This window comes from Cervus elaphus, chromosome 23 (genome assembly GCF_910594005.1).
Source record: "Cervus elaphus chromosome 23, mCerEla1.1, whole genome shotgun sequence".
Taxonomy (NCBI): domain Eukaryota; kingdom Metazoa; phylum Chordata; class Mammalia; order Artiodactyla; family Cervidae; genus Cervus; species Cervus elaphus.
Genome location: NC_057837.1, coordinates 16,629,337 through 16,643,872, shown reverse-complemented (window position 1 = coordinate 16,643,872; position 14,536 = coordinate 16,629,337). Strand labels below are relative to the sequence as shown.

At 46.2% G+C, this 14,536-nt stretch overlaps 1 protein-coding gene and 1 long non-coding RNA gene across 3 annotated transcripts in view; one reads left to right on the top strand and one right to left on the bottom strand.

Moving 5' to 3' along the window:
- The window catches only part of LOC122681350, a 37,228-nt gene extending 27,232 nt beyond the window's left edge, over positions 1–9,996 (top strand). Inside the window, exon 4 of the long non-coding RNA XR_006336946.1 lies at positions 9,465–9,996. This is a non-coding gene — a long non-coding RNA (uncharacterized LOC122681350). The remainder of the gene's footprint in view (positions 1–9,464) is intronic.
- ECHDC3 (enoyl-CoA hydratase domain containing 3) overlaps positions 1–14,536 on the bottom strand; it is a 34,466-nt gene that overhangs the window by 5,758 nt on the left and 14,172 nt on the right. Inside the window, exon 4 of one of the 2 annotated variants that reach the window (XM_043883347.1) lies at positions 1,040–1,092. In XM_043883347.1, coding sequence (XP_043739282.1) covers positions 1,040–1,092 — 53 coding nt within the window. Of the gene's footprint in view, positions 1–1,039; positions 1,093–10,672; positions 14,318–14,536 lie in introns of those variants that run through there. The other variant, XM_043883346.1, reaches the window with a different exon arrangement.

Sequence of the window (14,536 nt, the reverse complement as noted above, 5' to 3'; positions counted from 1 at the left end):
ATGGGCATATTAACAATATTAGTTTTTCTAATCCGTGAGCATGGAATATCCTTCCATTTATTTGTATCATCTTCAGTTTCTTTCATCAGTATCTTCTAGTTTTCAGGGTAGAGGTCTTTCACCATCAAGGGGAAATCTCGAGTTCCCATGCTTCATCCTTGCTTCTCCGCCTCTTCATTCTCTCTCTTTCCCTGTTAAGAATTCTTTCTCCTTGACCTTTCTTCCTTTTGTAATCCTTTCACTAATTGTAAAGAGCTTTCCAAGCAAAGCCAGAAACTGCTGAACCAAGATAAGAAGCCTTCTCCTCCTTGCCAAGAGCTCACTCATTCATTTGTTAATTCCATAAATAATGGTTGAGTGCCTACTTTATGCCAGACATGTCCTCAAAATGAGAGGTGAAGAAGACAGGCAAGGTGCCTGCTCTCATGAAACTGATAATTGTAGTGGAAGAAAATAGACAAGAGAGGAAGTAAGAGCAGAGGAAAGAAAGAAAATCAGGGTTGTAACTGCTGAGAAGAGAATTAAAGTGAGATGGCGGATGGTGTGACCAGAAGACTCTAGACTGGGTGGTTAGGGAAAAGTAATCTCAGATTAAACATCTGAGAATCATCTCAACATCAAGCAATCATTATGCTAATATCAGAAAGATGTGCATTCAGCCAAGAGGGACTATGTGCTCAGGCAGTTTAAGATCAGACCAAATGAAATACAATTAATGGTATAATTTTGTGCCCCCACTAAGTACATTTTCAAAAAATCTTATTTCTCTTTTTCATATCTTTATTAAAATGGACTATTCAGAATCATAGCCAACAGTGGAGAAATGGAGCTTAGCAAGTAAGAGAGCCTACTGAGAAATGTTAGCCACTGAACAGAATAATCAGTTCTGATAGATTTTCTTTCCACAGTAATTAATTTGCCACCCTTCCTAGGTGGGAATCCTGCCTTTTCTTATTCTCAGAGTAGAAAAGAAGAAAAAACCCAGCCCAACCCAAAACATCCCATCTCACCCCATACAGAAATAATTGCTATCACTCACCAGCTCCAGCTGTGAAAGAAGGGCTTACCATCAGGGTACGAGGTCATTAAATTCTGTAGTGATTGGAGCAAAGAAACAGAGAAGAGGTGAAGTTTTTGGAAAGAATGCTCCAGGAACTATACCCTTCCTCCTTTGTTGTTTAGAGCAAACTTGCAATAAAATACTAAAGATATATGTTATAAATTGTTTGACCAATACAGCTGTGGACTGGATTGTCACTCCCAAATTCATGTGAAGTCCCAAACCCCTCATGTGACTGAATTGGAGATGGGGGCCTTCAAGGTGGTGATTGAGGTTAAAGCGGGTCATAAGAGTGGAGCCCTGATTCCATGGGCCTGGTGCCCTTATAAGCAGAGGAAGAAACACCAGAGATCTCTCTCTGCCACGCGAGGACTCAAGGAGAAGGCAGCCATCTGTAAGTCAGGAAGAAAAGCACTCGCCAGGACCGGACTGTGCTTGCTCCTTGACCTTGGACTTCCAGCCTCTAGAACTCTAAGAAAATAAATTTCTGTTGTTTAAGCGCCCTAGTCCATGGTATTGGGTTGGCAAAAAAGTTTGTTCGGGTTTTTCCATTATGGAAATACTTTGTTATGCTGCCTGAGCAGACTAAGACATCACTCATCTCCACTGGTATGGAGATGGTGCAGTAAAAGAGTGGAGGAGCATGATTCCCCCACCCCGGTCCAGGGCTGGAAAAGTATCTAATGAGATCACACTGCCTCAAATTAAAAAAAAAAAGAATCTCATTTTCATAACTTGTAACTAATGTAGTATTTAAAGTGAAAGTTTAATAATTTAAAACTGCCATATGACCCAGCAATCCCACTCCTGGGCATACACACTGAGCAAACCAGATCTGAAAGAGACACGTGCACCCCAATGTTCATCGCGGCACTGTTTATAATAGCCAGAACATGGAAGCAACCTAGATGCCCATCAGCAGAGGATAAGAAAGCTATGGTACATATACACAATGGAATATTACTCAGCCATTAAAAAGAATACATTTGACTCAGTTCTAATGAGGTGGATGAAACTGGAGCCCATTATACAGAGTGAAGTAAGCCAGAAAGATAAACACCAATACAGTATACTAACACATATATATGGAATTTAGAAAGATGGTAACGATAACCCTATATGCAAGACAGAAAAAGAGACACAGATGTACAGAACAGACTTTTGGACACTATGGGAGAAGGCAAGGGTGGGATGTTTCAAGAGAACAGCATCGAAACATGTATATTATCAACTGTGAAACAGATTGCCAGTCCAGGTTGGATGCATGAGACAAGTGCTCGGGGCTGGTGCACTGGGAAGACCCAGAGGGATGGGGTGGGGAGGGAGGCGGGAGGGGGGTTCAGGATGGGGGACACATGTAAATCCATGGCTGATTCATGTCAATGTATGGCAAAAACCACTACAGTATTGTAAAGTAATTAGCCTCCAACTAATAAAAATAAATGAAAAAAATTTAAAAATTAAAAAAAGTAAAATTTTAATTTTTTTTCATTTACAGCAAGCTATTTGAAATGTTTGTTGAGTGAATAAATAAATCTATGAAAATGATACCATAATATGACCCCACAATAGGTAAGAGCTGTACGTTTACATTTTTCTGTAAGTATTAAGGTCAGCTTTATGTTGGACCAAGACTGGACCTGTATTAAGCAGGTGTATATCAAGAGCAGAGCCCAATGTCGGGGTGCAGGATGACTTTAGGGGACCCCAAGAACTTTTGACTTGATGGGTTCCTTCCTCCATGAAAAAAATTTAAAGTTATGTTTAATGATGACATTCTTCTGATTTTAGAAGAAATGAACATGAAAACATTTTTGTGAGCTGGTGAAAGTATCGTGCACCCCGACAGAGGTTCCTTCTCTGCATCTGGAGTCTGAGTACTGTTTCCATCACTTCTTAGCTGTGAGATTTGGGAACAAGCCCTTGACATCCTTATCTATAAAAATGAGATGAAGGAAGGTGTAACAATATGGAGAAAAATCTTTGTTAGAAAGAAACTTGTTTGATGAAGGGGTTCTTGGATAAGGGTCTCAGGATGGGGTGCCCTGGAAGAGTCATGCTGCCTCATGAGGAGTGCGGAGTGAGCTAGAGCCAAAGACAGAAGCATCTGCCCTTCCCTCACCAGGCCTGGCCAAGGAACTTTGGGGTCAAAGGACAGAAACGTCAAAGCCAGAGTCTTTGGAAGAGGCTTTTCTTCATCTGCTCAGGTCATCCTCAACAATATTCCCATTTCCCTTTAACGCTTTCTGAGCACTGAATCTTTGTTGGGGGAGAGAATGGTGCTGAGCTTTGCTCTGAGGGCCTGGGTCTAGCACAGAAGCAGCCTCCCCCTTCCCCTGCCCTGAGTTATGTGGGGAGATCTTGGCCCAGTGCCTGAGAGCTCTCAGTACACACTGCCCTCCGATGTGAGCAGCCCAAGGCAGGCGTGAAAACACGGTTCTGGCCTCATTCGCAGCATCAGCGCTGTTTAGCTAATAAACTAACCGGCCGGATGATTGTCCAGGGCAGAGCTTCTCAATTCAGTTGGTGGTGATCTTGTCCCTCCCTTCTCCCCAGAAGACATCTGGCAAAGTCTGGACACAATTTTGGTTGTCACAGCTGGCCGGGGAGGGTGCTATGGGCATCTAGCAGACAGAAGCTGCATCGCACAGACAGCTCCATGACAAAGCCTCATCTGGCCCTGAATGTCCACAGTGCCGAGCTTGAGAACTCTGATATGGAGCCTTTCCTCTGATGACCACCCAGAATGAAAAATCAGAGAGCAGTCTTTAAAGCACACTATGAGGTTGGTTTTTTCATACTGTTCATGGGGTTCTCAAGGCAAGAATACTGAAGTGGTTTGCCATTCCCTTTTCCAGTGGACCACATTCTAGCAGACCTCTCCACCATGACCTGGCCATCTTGCATGGCCCCACACGGCATGGCTTGGTTTCATTGAGTTAGACAAGGCTGTGGTCCATCTCAGCAATGGCCACAGGCCTGGAGAAGGTCAGTTTTCATTCCAATCCCAAAGAAAGGCAATGCCAAAGAATGCTCAAACTACCGCACAATTGCACTCATCTCACACACTAGTAACGAAATGCTCGAAATTCTCCAAGCCAGGCTTCAGCAATACGTGAACTGTGAACTTCCAGATGTTCAAGCTGGTTTTAGAAAAGGCAGAGGAACCAGAGATCAAATTGCTAACAGCTGCTGGATCATTAAAAGCAAGAGAGTTCCAGAACAACATCTATTTCTGTTTTATTGACTATGCCAAATCCTTTGACTGTGTGGATCACAATAAACTGTGGAAAATTCTGAAAGAGATGGGAATACCAGACCACCTGATCTGCCTCTTGAGAAATCTGTATGCAGGTCAGGAAGCAACAGTTATAACTGGACATGGAACAACAGACTGGTTCCAAATAGGAAAAGGAGTATGTCAAGGCTGTATATTGTCACCCTGCTTATTTAACTTATATGCAGAGTACATCATGAGAAACGCTGGGCTGGAAGAAGCACAAGCTGGAATCCAGATTGCCAGGAGAAATATCAATAACCTCAGATATGCAGATGACACCACCCCTATGGTAGAAAGTGAAGAGGAACTATAGAGCCTCTTGATGAAAGTGAAAGAGGAGAGTGAAAAAGTTGGCTTAAAGCTCAACATTCAGAAAACTAAGATCATGGCATCCGGTCACTTCATGGCAATTAGATGGGAAAACAGTGGAACCAGTGGCTGACTTTCTTTTTTTGGGCTCCAAAATCACTGCAGATGGTGACTGCAGCCATGAAATTAAAAGATGCTTACTCCTTGGAAGGAAAGTTATGAGCGACCTAGACAACATAGTAAAAAGTAGAGACATTACTTTGTCAACAAAGGTCCGTCTAGTCAAGGCTATGGTTTTTCCAGTGGTCATGTATGGATGTGAGAGTTGGACTATAAAGAAAGCTGAGTGCCGAAGAATTGATGCTTTTGAACTGTGGTGTTGGAGAAGACTCTTGAGAGTCCCTTGAACTGCAAGGAGATCCAACCAGTCCATCCTGAAGGAGGTAAGTCCTGGGTGTTCATTGGAAGGACTGATGAAGCTGAAACTCCAATAGTTTGGCCACCTGATGGGAAGAGCTGACTCATTTGAAAAGACCCTGATGCTGGGAAAGATTGAGGGCAGGAGGAGAAGGGGATGACAGAGGATGAGATGGTTGGATGGCATCACCCACTCAATGGACATGAGTTTGGGTAAACTCTGGGGGTTGATGATGGACAGGGAGGCCTGGAGGGCTGTGGTTCATGGGGTTGCAAAGAGTTGGACATGACTGAGTGACTGAACTGAACTGATGAGGTCAGTTATATTATTTTTTATTTATATTTATGAGCTTTTTCCCTCCCCAATGCCTCATAACATCCAACAAACTTACTAGTATTGAACCTGCTAAATATACTTTTTATTCTCGGGATTTGAAAGCATATGTGGTTTTTCAGTCCAGGTAACCTGGCCCTGGAGAAGGAAAGGGCAGTCCACTCCAGTATTCTTGTCTGGGAAATCCCATAAACAGAGGAGCCTGGCAAGCTACAGTCTATGGGGTCAAAAGAGTGAAACACAATTTAGCAACTAAACAACAAACCTAGCTGCATTTCAATTCAGTTCAGTTCAGTTCGGTTGCTCAGTCCTGCCTGACTCGTTGCAACCCCATGGACTGCAGTACGCCAGGAGGCGTGCTGTCCATCACCAATTCCTGGAGGTTGCTCAAACTCAAGTCCATCAAGTCGGTGATGCCATACAACCATCTCATCCTCTATCATCCCCTTCTCCTCCTGCCTTCAATCTTTCCCAGCATCGGGGTCTTTTCCAATGAGTCTGCTCTTCATATCAGGTGGCCAAAGCATTGGAGCTTCAGTTTCAGCATCAGTCTTTCCAATGAATATTCAGAACTGATTTCCTTTAGGATTGACCGGTTTGATCTCCCTGCAGCCCAAGGGACTCTCTAGAGTCTTCTCCACACCACAATTCAAAAGCATCAATTCTTCAGCCTTCTTTATGGTCCAACTCTCACAACCACACACGACTACTGGCAAAACGATAGCTTAGACTAGACAGACCTTTGTCGGCAAAGTAATATTGCTGCTTTTTAATATGTTATCTAGGCTTGTTATAGCTTTTCTTCCAAGGAGCAAGCGTCTTTTAATTTCATGGCTGCCGTCACCATCTGCAGTGATTTTGGAGCCCACCAAAATAAAGTTTGTCACTGTTTCCACTGTTTTCCCATCTATTTGCCATGAAGTGATGGGACCAGATGCCATGATCTTTTCTGAATGTTGAGTTTTAAGCCAGCTCTTTCACTGTCCTCTTTCACTTTCATCAAGAGGCTCTTTAGGTCTTCTTTGCTTTCTCTCATAAGGGTGGTGTCATCTGCATATTTGAGGTTATTAATATTTCTCCCAGCAATCTTGATTCTAGCTTGTGAGTCATCCAGCCTGGCATTTCACATCATGTACTCTGCATATAAGTTGAATAAGCAGGGTGACAATATACAGCCTTGACGTACTCCTTTCTGAATTTGGAATCTGTCCATTGTTCCATGTCTGGTTCTAACTGTTGTTTCTTGACCTGTATACAGATTTCTCAGGAGGCAAGTAAGGCTCTAGGTCTGGCTCTAGGTGAGTGATCACCCATTGTGGTCATCTAGGTCATTAAGATCTTTTCTGTATAGTTCTTCTGTGTATTCCTGCCACCTCTTAATATCTTCTGCTTCTGTTAGGTCCATACCATTTCTGCCCTTTATTGTGCCTGTCTTTGCATGAAATTTCCCCTTGGTATCTCTAATTTTCTTGAAGAGATCTCTAGTCTTTCCTGTTCTATAGTTTTCATCTATTTCTTTGTACTGATTACTTAAGAAGGCTTTCTTATTTCTCATTGCTATTCTTTGGAACTCTGCATTCAGATGGGTATATCTTTCCTTTTCTCCTTTGCTTTTCACTTCTCTTCTTTTCTCTCCTATTTGTAAGGCCTCCTCAGACAACCATTTTGCCTTTTTGCATTTCTTTTTCTTGGCGATGGTCTTGATCACTGCCTCCTGTAAATGTCATGAACCTCCGTCCATAGTTCTTCAGGCACTGTCTATCAGATAGATCTAATCCCTTGAATCTATTTGTCACTCCCACTGTATAATCATAAGGGATTTGATTTAGGTCATACCTGAATGGTCTAGTGGTTTTCCCTACTTTCTTCAATTTAAGTCTGAACTTTGCAATAAGGAGTTCATGATCTGAGCCACAGACAGGTCCTGGTCTTGCTTTTGCTGACTGTATAGAGCTTCTCCATCTTTGGCTGCAAAGAATATAATCAATCTTATTTTGGTATTGACCATCTGGTGGTGTCCACATGTAGAGTCATCTCTTGTGTTGTTGGAAGAGGGTGTTTGCTATGACCAGTGAGGCATTCTCCTGGCAAAACTCTGTTAGCCTTTGCCCTGCTTCATTCTGTACTTCAAGGCCAAACTTGTCTGTTACTCCAGGTATCTCTTGACTTTCTACTTTTGCATTCCAGTCCCCTATGACGAAAAAAAAATCTTTTTTTTTTGGGTGTTAAGTTTTAGAAGGTCTTGTAGGTCTCCATAGAACTTCATGGCTGCACTTAGTCCACTGAGATTTCTATCTAGAGCTAAGCTACCACTGCCCTCTGCTGGAGACGTTTGGAACTGCTGCTTTAAGTGCTGAGACTAAGAGAGTAACTCAACAGAGGTCTTGTGCCAGGTGATCACACCAGGACTCATCCCTTTACTGGATTCTTGGAACTCTCTTCACCCCTCTCTTGGGCTGGCACCTCAGCCTGGGTTTTCTCGGAAAGCAGAGCCTGAGCCCAGGTCTGCATGGAGCTAGTTATTTTGGAAAGTGATCCCTTGGAACCTGAGGGAAAGGCATCCAAGGGGGTTGTTCTGAGATGAGAGAACATGTGCTTGCTTGTCATTGCCCACCCTGGCCCTGGTGCAGGGCTCCTGAGATTCTTGGAATATCCTGGGTGACAGCAGCATTTTCTGTTCTGAGGAGGTGACTCTGGGATCCACTTCAGCATAGTCAGGGGTTGGCTGGGAGGAGCAGGGATAGGGTGGGCAGCACAAGATTGGCCATAACGGCTATGAAAGCTGGGCCATGAGTACCAGGGTAGTTTATTACTCATCCTCTTGATTTTTCCTTATGTTTGAAATTGTTCATAATAATTTAAAAAATCCTTTTTTGGGGAAAAATAGTCATCCAGGCTAGATTCATGTATCTGGTGGTAGGGAATATGGAGGAGGTGTATGAAGGTTGACATCAATACTGATGAATGACAAGAGCCTCAGACGACCCCAGACGCTTTCCTGAAGCATTGCTGTGTGCAGACAGTGCATGTCAGGGGCAAGATAAACAGTCCGTTAAGGAAACCAGACACCTTGCACCAATACCTGCTGGTTCCAGACTTTTCCAAGGCCAGACTTGTCATTCATGGTGAGATCTTGTTGTCTCTGAGAAGTGAATCCTAGTGATCGTTTCACCAGCAAGTTCTCTGTAGTTCATTTTAAAAAGAAACAGAATCAGACCTGAAATATGTCTTTAAAGGGATAGGGAGTGCCACGCTGGAAGCTGGCTGGTTGTCTGAAGTCAGTGCCAGAGTCCCAGGGTGGCTGGCAGCCCAGGGAGTGTTTAAGTGGGATTATCTGAGCTCCTTGCTGCTGCAGGGTTGGATGTTTTCTAAGTGGAACCTCTTCTCCTCACAGTGATCAGGCGAGTCACCGAGTAAAATCGTGGTCACAAAGAACATCACCAGGCCCCTAATGAGAAGCTGTTGACAGAAAAATCGCTCTGACATTCATCAAAACGCCAGTAAATGTCACGGGAGGGACTAGAGACACCGCAGCTCATAAATTCTTTCTCCAGGGGCCTCTAGAGCAGAGTTTGGGGACGAAACACTTGCTCTGCCTTTCTCCTGAATGGTGCTAAGGAAACTTCCGGAAAGCTTGGAGCATTTATTGGGCAGTTCACCCTGACGGTCTGGTGGGGATGTCATTAGGAGGGGCACCCCAACTTTCAGTCAGAGCATCTTGTATTGGGTACCAAGACTGGCTAGGTCTGTATCTCTTTAGTCACTTAGACCTCGTCTGTGTGATGTCACAGTTTTAAGGTAGCTGGGTGCTGAGATCCCTCCTGACTTGAAACGCTAAAGCTTCACATAGAAGGATCCATCTGCTCACGAATAAGTCAGAATTTATTTTTCCTCTTGGTTCCTATTGTACTTACTGCCTATGCTGTTCATTTGGCAACTGGCCCGGTGGCCTCATTGTAAGATGTGTTCCATGGCTAAATCCTGTTTCTACTTTTTTTGTGAGGGGAGGGGGTGTTCTTTACCTCTTGCCAACCAACCATAAATTTTTTCTGTTTTATCACCAGAAATGTAAGCATTTGGAGGCCAAAACATGTGTCAGCTGTGCTTTAAAGAAAGCAAATGGACTTTTCGGAACCCCCTGGGTCTGATTTCATCCAATGTGACTCCTGAATACTAACCTACACAGAAACTCTATAAACTTTCCTGGACATACAGAGAAAACATGGATTTAATTCACGTTCTGTTCAACTGCTTAACTTTGCAAAACTGATTTAGAAAATATGGTCTGAGAATTTTAAAGAAATTTCTCATGTCTGTATCTTGAGCTTGGATGGGGTTGGGGGGAACTGTGCCCTGGCTACACTGAACTGGACCCGGCAAATCTCATGGGAGATCTGCTCCATGCTGGGCAGCGTCCAGGCTCTGAGAAATAAACAAGACTGATGTGGCCTGCAGTGTTGGAACACGGGGGTCATGATACACTAGACTGTGAGTTAAAATAATAATTCAGCATGCTTCCTGCACAACGGAAGTATCTAGGAAGTGATGGGATGTCGCCTTCACCTAAAAGCCTGTACAAGGGGTGGAACCCCTGGATTTCAGACTCAACCCTGCCCCCTACTGACTGTGTGATGACAGGCACGTCACCTAGTACCTTTGTGTTTTAGTTTCTTTTCTGTAGAATAGGGTTCATAAAGCCTAGTGCACAGAGATTTTGTGAGGATTTATGTATTTACATCCATAAAATGCTTCAATGGTGCCTGGCACAGAGCAATCACTACATCAATCAAAGCACTGGTAAGCTTTAAATCACACGACATTTTTGACCCACACAATCCCCCCCTCTTTCTAAATTCCTAGAAATTTCTTAAAGTGGTAAGTACCACCTCAATACAAAATTTGGTAAGGTATATATTGAAAACATAGAACATAAAAGCGAGAGACTTCTTAAATGTGTAGACAAATAACTGCAAATTGTTTTTTGGGTCAAAGCTGAGACATCATTATAAAATCAATGAGGACGTCAGGGTACATCCATGGTGGGAACATAAACCCCACAACACTGGACTCACCCAGCCCCTAGTCTTCCTCCCTGCCTTGCCTGTGGCAACAGCCATCTCCCTCTCCCCCAGGGAGCCAGAGAGGGCCAGGTCATTCCACCAAGACACCCTACAGGTCCAGGATGGCCTGCCAGTTTCTCAGGGGGCCTCTGTTTGGAAACTGAAAGATACATTTGGGGCTCCAGACCATGAAATGAAAACCCTTGCATGACTGAAATTTCACAAATTTATTAATGGTAACAGGTCAATTTCAACCAACTCTGGCCTCTTGATGACTGCAAGGAAAGAATACTCATTCATTAATCAAATATTTTAAAACAATTTAAAAGCTTAGTCCAGTGGGTTTGCAGAAAACAGAGAGGAAAGGGGGGCCCCTAGACAAAACTAGGCTTCCCTGGTGGATTAGTCAGTAAAGAATCTGCCTGCAATGTAGGAGACCCAGGTTCAATCCCTGGGTTGGGAAGATCCCCTGGAGAAGGAAATGGCAATCCACTCCAGTACTTTTCCCTGGGGAAATCTCATGGATACAGGACAGAGGAGGCTGGTCCATGCGGTTACAAGAGTCAGACACGATTTAGTGACTAGACCGCCACCAGAAAGAACTAGGGTGAGTGCCAGTTTCGATAAAGCTCTGCCCACCGTGCTAATTGGACACCTTTAAAAGGCTCAGGTGTGGCTACCAAGAACCGAGTATCTGTGATGGAGCTCTTGTTCTCCAGGGTAATCAGGTGTTTTCACTCTTCACCACTTCCAGGGAAAAATCCATCTTCTCCATTTGTAGAAGAGCATTTTCTTTGGGCAAAGCTACCTGTTTTCGGGTCTTGTGGCAAGTTTCCAATCCAGTGCTGCAGAATCCACAATGTCACAACCAGGAGGACAAAAGGGTCCACGCAGCATTTTTACAGAAGGGGACCTGGGCACTGAAAGAGGCCCCATCACCCGCACCGACACACGGCTGGTTCCTGGCAAACCTGGGACTTGAACCTGGTGTTCTTCGAGGTCAAATCTGTGCTTTCCTCATAATTCCCTTGGTAAGCAAAGCCGTGTTGCTGCGGCTTGACAGTTTCTGATTGGTTTCCTTTGAGTGCGTCGGTCGTCTGTCTCTCTTGGCTGGAACAGCGATCTTTGCGGGGAGAAAAGAAACACGTATGGTGTCAGGGGCAGGGGATCCACAGTCAGCTAGATGCTGGTTCGGGGGTGGCCACTGCCTTCACTTCTCTGAGCCTCTCAACTACCAGGGCAGCAGAGAGAGCTCCTTCCTAGGCTAGCCTGGCTCAGCGTATCTGCTGGGTCTCCGCACAGTCGCTGCAGGGAAATTAATCACGTATCCGCGCTGTTTTCTCGAGGGCCCAGGCCGGGCGGGAGCAGATGCCCCTTTCACTGACTTTCCAGCCCCGTCCCCTCCGGGCGCGGGGACCACTGAGCTCAGAGAAGCTCCCTGAGCAGCGGACGGTGCAGAAGGAAAGGTGAACACACGCTTTCCAAAAGCGGTCGTCCTGTGTGTCGACCAGAGAGCTTTTATTCACTGTCCCAGTGGAAGGAAGTAGAGATGCAAATTAACCCCCAATTTATATCTGCCTTGGGGATGAATTATGTGACACCGGTGGTTGGGTAGCAGGTTTTATTCCAGGATTATTTTCCGCTCCGACGATTATTAGGATTTATAGCGCGTCCCCCGAGGGCACTTCAGCTCACAGGCTGGGAAGCCAGCCTGGAGGCCTGAGAATTTCCTGGTTGGGAGCTATGGTTCAGCGCGTACCGAAACTGGAAAGGCAACTTTTGGTTTTCACTGGGACGTGGGAGAAGGTTTTGCTGACTTTCAACAGAAGCCCGGAGAGCATAATACCCTCTCCTCACTGTGGGGTCTGAGGTGGCCGCACAATGACCCCCACGGCGGGCAACCCGAAAGGGCCCCGCCGGCGGCGTTATTAGTGAGCAGATCATCATGGCCAGTCCTTCACAGCCTGGTCTGGAATATCAGCCCGTTGTTTGTCAGATTCCTAGTAAAACAACAAAACTGCACTGGTGGTTTGCCAATAGTCAAATCCCACGTCGCCGGTGAGCTTGTAAAGTCCTCCAGCAGGGGGCGCGCTCGGCCCAGCTCTGGGTTCTGAAAGGCTGCCCGGTGGCGGTCAGGTCTGCAGGCCGGCCTCACTGCAGCCCAGGTTCCCCCACAAGGTGGGCAGGCTGGGGAGGGCACTCACGGCTTTATCAGCATACAGAGCCTGGGACACTCACTCTACCCCGTCTCCCCCACTCGTCCGCAAGCTGGAGGTGATGGTGGCCCTGCTCGGCGGGGTGCTGGTGGGCAATGAATGAGGACTATGGGGGTGCTGGCATGTACTGGTGGCGGCTCTGATGATCTCTCTTCTGAGGAACATTCTTAATAACAAGCTTCTCCTTTCCAAGAAAACACTCCTTGTCACCCTTCTAGACTCTGGCAAGGAAAAAAAACCCAATCTCAACAGAAAGAGACTGTTGAGGAGACTGCCCTTCCAGGGGCTGATTGCTCTACTGGCTTAGAATGAGAACCAGTTAGTGAAGCCTCAAGGTTCCGTCTTTGGTACTAATTACATTTACAGCCACTCAACTGGTAGGTTAAAAAAAAAAAATCAGCCCCAGGCGTGACCAGAGGTCTAGGACATTTCTGGAGCCTAAATGGGCCAGAAGCCAGAAAGTAAGATGTTCAGGTCCTAAACAATCTTTGGGGAACTTGAACACTTGAAGTTAATCTGGACTCTTTACCGGAAGCTGAGCAGAGCTTGGGAATGCTTCCGGAGTAGATGATTCTTCATGGGCATAATGTGTGTTCTGTGTCCCTCCTTTTCTTCTGCAATACTTGAATTCTCAGTCCAGGGTCCAGGTTCCCAGTACCTGGGACCTTCATTAGAGAAGCACCAGGCACCTGCTAGATGTCCATTAGCACAGGCATCAAAGAAAGAGCTAACTGATTTTCTTCTTTTAAGCAGCTTGGGAAGTTGGGAAGATAAAATGATCAGTCTCACTAAATAGGTAATCTTTCAAAGACCCCAAAGATTATCCCAAAGCCATAGGTGTGATTATTTTTCAAAAGAACCAAGATTTTCAGAGTGAAGAGTACCTTGTGGAGATCTGAAATGCTTCACCTGACGAAGGCAAACAGCACCACGTCCACCTTGGGGGTACTTTCTGATAAGAGTCAGGTTGAAATCCTTCCTTCCTGCCTCAGTTTACAGCACCTTCTCCCCTGTGGGGCGTCTTCTCACCTAAGGTTCCAGAAGGAGCATCACAGGTGGGCTTTCTCACACAGCTGGCTCAGCTGAGGTGCACACGGCCCTTCTGCTGACATTGGTGCCCGACTCTCCAGGTCGCCCCTTCCCCAAGGAGTTGTGGCTCCTAACACAGAACGTGTGCACTGAGACCATTACCAATGCTGGAAGAGCAGGCTGACAGCTGCAGTCACAGGCAGCGGCGGTGGTTGGGGGTTTGAAGGCTGGGCGTGGGGTGGTGGGGTCCTGAGCACTGCCCACTGGGCTCACGTCCCCCGGCTCCTCTGATGAGGCCGCTCAGTGTGACCAGACGGGCTTCCTCTTCTGGAGAAAGGCCTTGACCCCCTCCTGGCCATCCGTCAGGCCCAGGTTGTTCACCGTGGTCTGGGAGGTGGGGTGGTAGGCAGTCCTGAGGTCCTGGGCCAGCTGCCAATAGAAGGCGGCTTTGCCCAGCGACAGCATCGGTCGGCTCAGTGAGGCCACCTTCCTCGCAATCCTCATGGTCTCCTCCTCCCGCCACTCCTCTGGCACCACCCTGCTCAGCAGCCCATGGAGCAGGGCCTCTTGGGCAGAGATGGGCTCCCCAGTGAAGAGCATCTCCAAGGCCACCTGCGGGAGGAGATGGGGCTGTTACTAAGTCTTCCTGCAACCTGGGCCCCACCTGCTCCTGTTCACTCTCCTGACAGCCTCGGCCCAGTTACCTCTTCCTCAGACACTATGTCGCCCATCACCTCTAAGGTCCTCCGTCCCCAGACTCTGGCCGGGATGGCATCTGCAAGTGCCCAGGAGAGGGGGACCCTCCTCGTCTCCTTCCGGTCACATGTCACT